Source organism: Rutilus rutilus, assembly GCF_951802725.1.
Source record: "Rutilus rutilus genome assembly, chromosome: 12".
Classification (NCBI taxonomy): Eukaryota; Metazoa; Chordata; class Actinopteri; order Cypriniformes; family Leuciscidae; genus Rutilus; species Rutilus rutilus.
In genome coordinates, this window is record NC_140217.1 from 37,289,385 (window position 1) to 37,297,567 (window position 8,183).

The window sequence follows — 8,183 nt, forward strand, 5'->3', positions numbered from 1 at the left end:
CTAATAAAAAGCAGTTTTCTGAAATTCTGTAAACACTAACGAGTAAAGACATTAAAATGCAGTTTGCTAAAGAAACATTTTCTGAACAAAACAATTCACTGAACTGAATTGTGTCACGTTACTTGCCATGACTGAAAAGAGTAGTTAGCATCACTACCATTTTTAGTCAGTAACTGATTTAACCTATATGAATTTCAAAACATTTAACATTTTTGCCTTTTTAAAATACATACTAGAATGCTGTTTGTTACTATACGCTTGCAGAATCTGGTTTAAAAAAAAAAAGAGGAACATAAACTTTATTGATTTATTGTAGTCTTTGGTAACACTGTTGGAAAAGTCATGCAAGTCACATGTAACAGATTAACATGTGAAGATCTGCAGTTATAAAAGTATGTTACACACTCCCCAAAACAGTTACGTTAATAGATCACATTTTATAAGATTTGATTTTCATATGTACATAAAAATGCAAACAACACATAAAAAAGTACTGGAAGGCACTACCAAGACAAAAAGATGAACAAAGAATAATAAATGTTTACAATAAAAAACTATTATGCCATAAAACATTAAACATACTAGTATGTTTAAGGCCTCGGGAATACATTTCAAGTCAGAATCGGCAGTTATTGGCTTGTGTAGCAAAAGTTAGCACTTTACCTGTAATCTGTAATCATGTTTAAACATATTAAAATGGAAAGGCTAAGGATCTGCTCCTATCGATCTCATATTTATGTTTACGTGTTGTGAATATGAACGGTTAAATCTGACCTTGGATCAGCACTACTTTACAAGCTTTTGTACCTCTACTCTAGATCTCGGGTTTCTCAACCACTTCTTCTCTGTACGAAGGTATCTGGTGATCAGAGCCGATTCTGAATCAGTTCTACAAGGACACTTTAACATCTGAAGAGTGAATCTTCTTTTCAAGCTCACCTATTCACAGTATCTCCTACTAAAAAAGCTTGTCGATTAAGATTGAATTGGAGGTTATCTATAGATTTGAGTCAAAGAGGCATTTATTAAGTGACAACAAATCCACCAAACGCTATATGGCATTCAATGTAGGCTGTTGCAAAGACTTCTACACACTAATTAGAAAAAGTATCAAAAGGTGGAAAAGCTTACCTGTTTCAGTAAAATAATAATAATGTAAATCATGTTTTCCTTGCAATTAGCTTCTATTGCATCAGAGACCACTGTGAGATGCAGCGAGTCTATACTATAGGCTTCATTGAAGTAATACAGTACGTTATTGTTAAGCAGCTAATTGCAACATTACCCAAAGTGCATTTTAGAGTCTCTAAATGCATGTCTTAAGTGACAAAAGAATCACATTTTAGTAAAAACACAAGAACATTTGGAAGACTACACGTGTAACCTCCTGAATGATGCTATCCAAGGGTAATACTTAGTGTCAGACAGAGTGGCTACATTTAAATCAACACCATCTGCTTTGCCAGTACAAAAATGCCCAATGAAGCAATGGTTCATATACACTAGGTTTTATATACAGCACAAACACAAAAAGTACAATGTACTGGTACAAAGTACTAACGCTGCCTTCAAATCATGTAAGAATGATCATATTTACAACATGAGCACCACAACAATGTCATAATCATCAGTCGGGAAACTTTGCTTTAAGCCCAGACTGTCTGAATTAGGGGCATGCGTGAATTAAAGAATCACAACGAACAAAACTTGGTATTGAACTTGAATTTTGATATAAAATTATATATATATATATATTGATCCTATACAACCTTCTAAGGTCAAATATACACACATACGTGTGTGTGTGTATACATTTACATAGCAGAGGACAAATTTGAGTATGTTATCATACTTCATGTCACTTTAAAAAAACTTTCAGTATATATGTCTATAAATGTGTGTGTGTACATTTATATTAAATGAATAATATACATAAGTTAATATACATTTTTTATGTAAACATGCAATTAATTAACCCTTCATGCTATTATGCTGTTGCACTAGCACTGCAGCTTCTTGTCTTCAAGAAAGATATGCAATCCCCCATTGCATACAGTTTATTATGACCAAAATCACTTCGTGTCGCGATTACAATTTATAGGAACTTCCCAGAAGAACTTGAAAGCAGCATTAGTACAAAGTACTTAATTTTCATTAAAAATACAAATTCACTCAAAACACACACATCTCGCCTTTCACTCCTGGTTGATTTTTTTTTTTAGTCTTGTGTACAAAATGAGCAACAACCTCACTCCAAGAAAGAATGATCGATCAGGCCCAGCATTAATGAGGCATGTTGTTCTTTAGCTCAAAGCGACTGTATACCTGCTTGGATTTGTTCAACTTGTTGTAATGGTTGACAAGGTCCAATTTGCTGTGACCTAACGTCATGCGTTTCTCGTCCCGCCGATGTATCCCTTTCTCTGGGCCAATCCAGTCCGTTGGCATGGGTCCTGGTGGAGGAGGAACTTGCTCGCTCTCTGGTTCGTTCTGAGAAAGATCTGGCCCGCCAAACGGAGAGGAATGAGAAGGCTTCTTCTGGAGGACGTGAGAGTCCTTGTCCTTTATGCTGAACAAATCAGTGAACTTACTGAGGAAAGGGGCGGGGAGTCGATGTTTGGGGGAAATCCTGTTGTCGGCTGGAGATTGTTGAGTTGGTGAAGGAGGTTTTGGAGAACTGTAGAGACCTAAAGACTGGATCTTGGATGGCTGTGCAGCAATGTTTGTGCGTAGGTATTCTGCGGCTCCGACTTTGGCCCATTCCGCTCCAGCGGACTGAACTAAGGAAGGGCGTTCAACCGTCGGATTTTGGCGGTTGTCGTTAGGAGAACCTCTTCCTACGTGGGTTCCCGGTGGCATTTGAAGCACTGAACTCGTGACTCCTTTCCTGTCAGGAGTCTTTTGCAAGTTGTCCGGGTTCTTCTTGTCATGCGTGACTTTGTAAACATGTTTCATGCCTGGAGGAGCAGCTTTGATGCTGGAAACGCTACCACTGGATTGGCTGCTAGAGTTCTCAGAATACACTCGCTCCTTGCTGCCGTAGTCTGCAAGGAAGTCCAACCCAAAGATTGGGGCCGGCACGGTGTAAGAGTAACCGGGCAGCTCGTCTTCATCTGGATTGTGGAAACGGTCTATTATTTGGGAATCTGCATACATACAGCGGAATTCCCGATCAAAGCAGTCCGTAACTTGGCCGGAGAAGTGCATTAGCATGTTGCTATGGACCTGAGCGGAAAGCCACGTAAAGCTAGAGGGGAAAAAAGAGCATAACCTGAAATTGTTCTTGGAACAAATGCACATTTTATAGAAAATTAAGACTATAAAACAAACGTCCCACCAACACAAAGGGATTCATTCATGAAACATGAGCAGAATGAATTTCCATAAAGCTCTTGAGAAAATCATTTTTTGCATAAATTGTTTTCGCACTGAATGCTTTCAATTTCACACAGAAATTTGTTCTGCTTGGGTTTCATAAATGAGGTCCAAAGATTCCATCCAGCCTGGGTGAAAAGGTTCAAACTGAATCCTCAATTACAGTTTTATGGATGGTTCAGGTGACTTATGCTAACAAGTGTTTAACTGCGTTTAAGCTAACCATCTGTTTGTGGCATTACTCAAATGTCTTGCATGATACTGACATAAAAGAGCATGTGATAAGCATTACATTAGATCATCGTTCCGGTTTGTAGGTTAAAAGAGCACAAAAGACAGCATGCATACAATCTCTGTTACAAAAGTCCTAAAACTTCTAAATCGTTAGTTTCTCAAAACTATGTTTGCAAGCAATTTCCCTTTAAACTGTATGCACTTCTATTCAAACAAAACTCCCTGTTGTCTATTATATGGGCAAAGCCTCACCCACTATCCACACTAATAACACACAGGCCGCTATCAGTCGCACTAACCCTGACATAACAAGACAACTCCTATACAAACTCATTCCTAATCATCATAACTGAGGAGCAGATTAGCCATTTAGACATAATCCATGCAAGACTGTTGGGGTCTCAGCTCCCAAATATTTTTTTAAAACAACATATTGCCTTTGTAATTCATCAGTTTCACTAAAAAATAATCCACTAAATGATTCACTGAGGCTTGGAAGCTGATGGCTAATGCCAATGCTAACACTGTGCCGGAGAAATGCAGAATCATCATGTTTTCATTGCTAAGCTGCTCAAGCACATGAGGTGCACGTCCTGTCATCTCCCTGCCAAAATGCTGCCATGCGCTTAAATGCTTTACATAATACAGAGTGATATGACTGAAATGAGATAAGCCTGGACTGATGGGTATTTCAACGTGAATAATTCAATGCAACTGAAAAATTTCGAGTTGCTTCTTGCATAGTTGGCTTTCAAAACTCGTGCTGTGACATGTTGTACCTGCTAACCTGCATGTTAGTGTAGCATGTCGCACACTAAACACTAACTAATTCTGTTAATTATTGTATCTTATATCAAATCACTGGTACAGCCCTTTATAGATGATGTGGTATTATTTTACCACTGTCATCAAAGAAACATTTAAACAAAACGATTCTTAAAGTGCCATCATTTAAAGGATTTCATTCAATTAATAAGACTTACAGTAGTAAATATCACTGTAGCAATTATGATATTTGGTTAAAATTATGATTATATAATGCATTTTTTAAAACTATATTACACAATGCTTGGACAAACACATATGGCGTGATTAACATACCTATAGGATCCAGCTATGACTTCCTCACAGTCAATGATCATGAATTTCTCTTGAACCTGGCCGGTGAATTTCTTCCCACTTTTGGTGCAGTACGTGTCTCCACATACACTTCTTATACGCATATTCTGGAAAAAAAGCAGCATTACATAAATGTTAAATAATCAGTTGATTAAAAAACATGGGTATATTTTGCATAAAATTTGAATTTGAGTTCTGGTTTTCCTACACTGCCGTTTAAAAGCTTGGGATCGGAAAGATTTTTATAAAAAATGTTTTACGTTTTTTAAATGGTCGCATTTATTTGATCCAAAATATTGTAAAAACAGTAATATTATGTAATATTAATAATTTCTTATTATTGTCAATGTTGAAAACAGTTTTTCAGGATTATTTGATCAATAGAAAGTTCAAAAGAACAGAATTGATCTGAAATAGAAAGCTTTTGTAACATTATAAATGTCTTTACTGTCACTTTTCATCAATTTAATGCATTCTTGCTGAATAAAAGTATTAATTTCTTTACTTTTGAACAGTCGTGTATAATGTTACAAAAGCTTTCTATTTCAAATAAATGCTGTTCTATTGAACTTCTATTTATCAAAGAATCATGAAAAAAAAATGTACACAACTGTTTTCAACATTGACAATCATCTAAAATGTTTCTTGAGCAGCAAATCATCATATTACAATGATTTCTGAAGAATCATGTGACACTGAAGACTGGAGTAATGATGCTGAAAATTCAGCTTTGATCGCAGGAATAAATTACATTTTACAATATATTCATAGAATAGAAAACAGTTATTTTAAAATTATAATAATATTTCACAATATTCCGTTTGTTAAAGTTGAATAAAAGCTGCTTTGTTTTGACAAAAATGCTTTTGAAACAACATAAAATATTTAGCTTTTTGTCGGAATGACCTAATGGACTTATTTAAGGCAACTTACGTAGGCCTATAAGACTTATGTTATTCTGTTGACTGACAGATGTATTCATAAAACTGAGAACACCCATCTCATAGAAAACCTCTTATTATGTGCAGGGATAAGAACTCATGAGCTGGGCCACACAAAATGCATTTTCTATGAGTGCGTCAGTGTTTGACTTACACTCAAGTGTGAATTCTGGATGTCTAGTTCAGAGCACATGTTCAAGAAATGGGAGAGATTCTTCTCGTCCAGTAGAACATACACAGGAACCCTGCGCTTGTTGGAGGCCTCCACTAAATCACAGAACAGGTCCACGTCTGTAAAAATATCCATGACTACTGCGATAACCTGTGTTGCAAAGAAAAGTTGTTAGGACATGCATTACAATAAACCACAATCTTTAAAATGTACATCACTGATCTTGAGGTGTTTTCTGTGATGACAATGTTAATGATAATGATCAAGCAATTTAGCAGTCAAGTTGCTCATAATGTTTAATGTAACAATTTTTACGCATTTGGACATTTAAAGGGATAGTACACACAAAGATGTAAATTCTGTCATCATTTACTCACCCTCAAGTTGTTACAAACCTGTATGAGTTTCTTTTGTGTTGAACAGAAGAAACAAAACTCATACCGGTTTGGAACAACATAAGGGTGAGTAAATGATGACAGCATTTTCATTTTTGGGTAAACTATGGCTTTAAGTCACACTTATACATGCCTAAATGTTGCCTCCATTAGATAAAGAAAACATCAAACTAAATGACAAGTTTTTCTCAGAACAAACTTTCATGAGGCATGTCTTTAACGACTTTTAATTTTACTGCGGTTAAGGTGATTTTCAGTGGATTTATGAAGTGCATTTGAACAGTACTGTTTAAAAAAAAAAAAAAAATTGTGAAATATTTTGTTTGGAATGTCTGCTTGTGCTGTCTTGTAATACAAATATCAAAACAGCATTTATTTTAAACCGATAACATTCATACATGATTATGTGCAGCAAAAATACTTTTGGGGGGTCAGAGTCAGTCTAATTATTCCTTAGGCACATTATGTGGTACGTAAAATTTAAACAAATTCCAAATGAAAACTATCTGAAAGCTGACTTAAAAAGTATCTTGTTTACGTGTGACGTCACGCACAAAGAAATGCAAGTTTCGTGGAAAACATATTTGTAAACCGCAAGTATGGAAATGGCATTGGAACAATGTTTTGTACATTTTTTCTATGGTATAAGTGGGTTTATGTTGTTCTTACCTTCTTGGCTTTACTAATAAGTGACCGAATTAGATCTTTGACATTTTGCGACTTGTCCCTCTGAAAGTATATCTTCGCTTCAGTGGGTCCACATCGGTTGGAAAGCTCAGGCCAGCCCAGCTCCAACATTGGAGGCTCATCGTCGGACATCATGGGGAAATAAGTCCCTGAAGTGAGCTCGGACACCGTGTCCCCTTCCTCCATGTCCACTCCATTAGTCCCGCTGTCCACGCCACTACTTTTGTCCACATTTTCGGTGATATAACGTATTTCCAGCGAGGACAGAAAGCTCAGTTCTCTTTCGTCATGCAAGACTTTTTTATACTCCTTCTCGCCCTGTTCCAACAGCGCGTCGGTGGCGAGCCGCGCGGCTTCATTGTGGCTGAGCTCGAGTGTTGATCCGTGTCTCCAGGGGTTCTTCACATCTTCCACTCTGGTGGCGAGCTTCCCTTTACGCGCAGGGTTCGCGGTCGGACGCAAAGCCTCGGAACTCATCATTTCCACGACTTATGTTTCTCCAAGTAATCTGGGGTTCACAAAAGTTCAAGCGAACATTCGGTTATTAAAGCTGGTGTATTCCAAAGCTGACCGTGTTTGAAGTCATGGTAGTTGGAGTGCGTTATTCCCAGAGGCCTCTCCGCGTATTGTTGTGAGCTACTGGGAAACTCAACGCTGCGCTCCACCTGCGCGCTCACCTGCGGCTGCCTCGTCCAATCAGATGCTCCACCTCCTCTGACGTCATGTGGAAAGAAAACTATGGCAGGCCGTTTCAACATATAGGGTACAACGGGGCTACAGGCACAACTTAAGAAACATGTGCTTTTCACTACTGCCATAGTATATGATTGCAGGAAAAAAATATATATGTTTGATTTGAACATTGATGGAACAACAGATTTTGTGCGAAAATAAATTATAAAAGTGGCTTCTTTCGTTTAAAAATCATAAAAATGTATGAGGTGGCAAGGTGGGCCTTTTACCTCACACACCAGCATGGGTTTACTTTAGGTTAAATAATATGTTTTGAATAATGAATAAGTTAATACTTGTTCAAAACAACCACTTTAGCAAAGTTTGTACTGTTTTCAGTTTATTTTGATAACTAAAAGTACAATAAATATACTGTCATTAAAATATGATAAAATAAAATATATTTAAAAAATACAGAGAAACAAAGTTTCATGGAACATGGTTTCATTATAAATATGGTGATTATACTGTATCTAGGTCGACACTTAACTTAATATGATATTTACCATCTGAATCTAACAATGTCAT

General features: G+C 36.8%; 1 protein-coding gene across 1 annotated transcript; it reads right to left on the minus strand.

Moving 5' to 3' along the window:
- Window positions 1–2,041: 2,041 nt before the first annotated feature.
- fam83c (family with sequence similarity 83 member C) lies at window positions 2,042–7,586 on the minus strand. The gene is made up of 4 exons (XM_084426412.1): window positions 6,906–7,586; window positions 5,824–5,991; window positions 4,711–4,835; window positions 2,042–3,247 (listed from the first exon to the last, which is right to left on the minus strand). The coding sequence occupies exons 1-4, from the start codon at window positions 7,401–7,403 to the stop codon at window positions 2,284–2,286; spliced, it is 1,755 nt and encodes a 584-aa protein (XP_084282538.1). The 5' UTR covers window positions 7,404–7,586; the 3' UTR covers window positions 2,042–2,283.
- Window positions 7,587–8,183: the final 597 nt, after the last annotated feature.

What these genes read in the sequence shown, in the direction of transcription:
- fam83c (XM_084426412.1), bottom strand. Translation starts at nt 7,403, where the DNA reads ATGATGAGTTCCGAGGCTTTGCGTCCGACCGCGAACCCTGCGCGTAAA. An exon ending in TTATTAGTAAAGCCAAGAAG is followed by an intron (nt 5,992 to 6,905) that starts GTAAGAACAACA and finishes TTTGCAACACAG; the next exon opens with GTTATCGCAGTAGTCATGGA. An exon ending in TCCAGAATTCACACTTGAGT is followed by an intron (nt 4,836 to 5,823) that starts GTAAGTCAAACA and finishes CTTTTTTTCCAG; the next exon opens with AATATGCGTATAAGAAGTGT.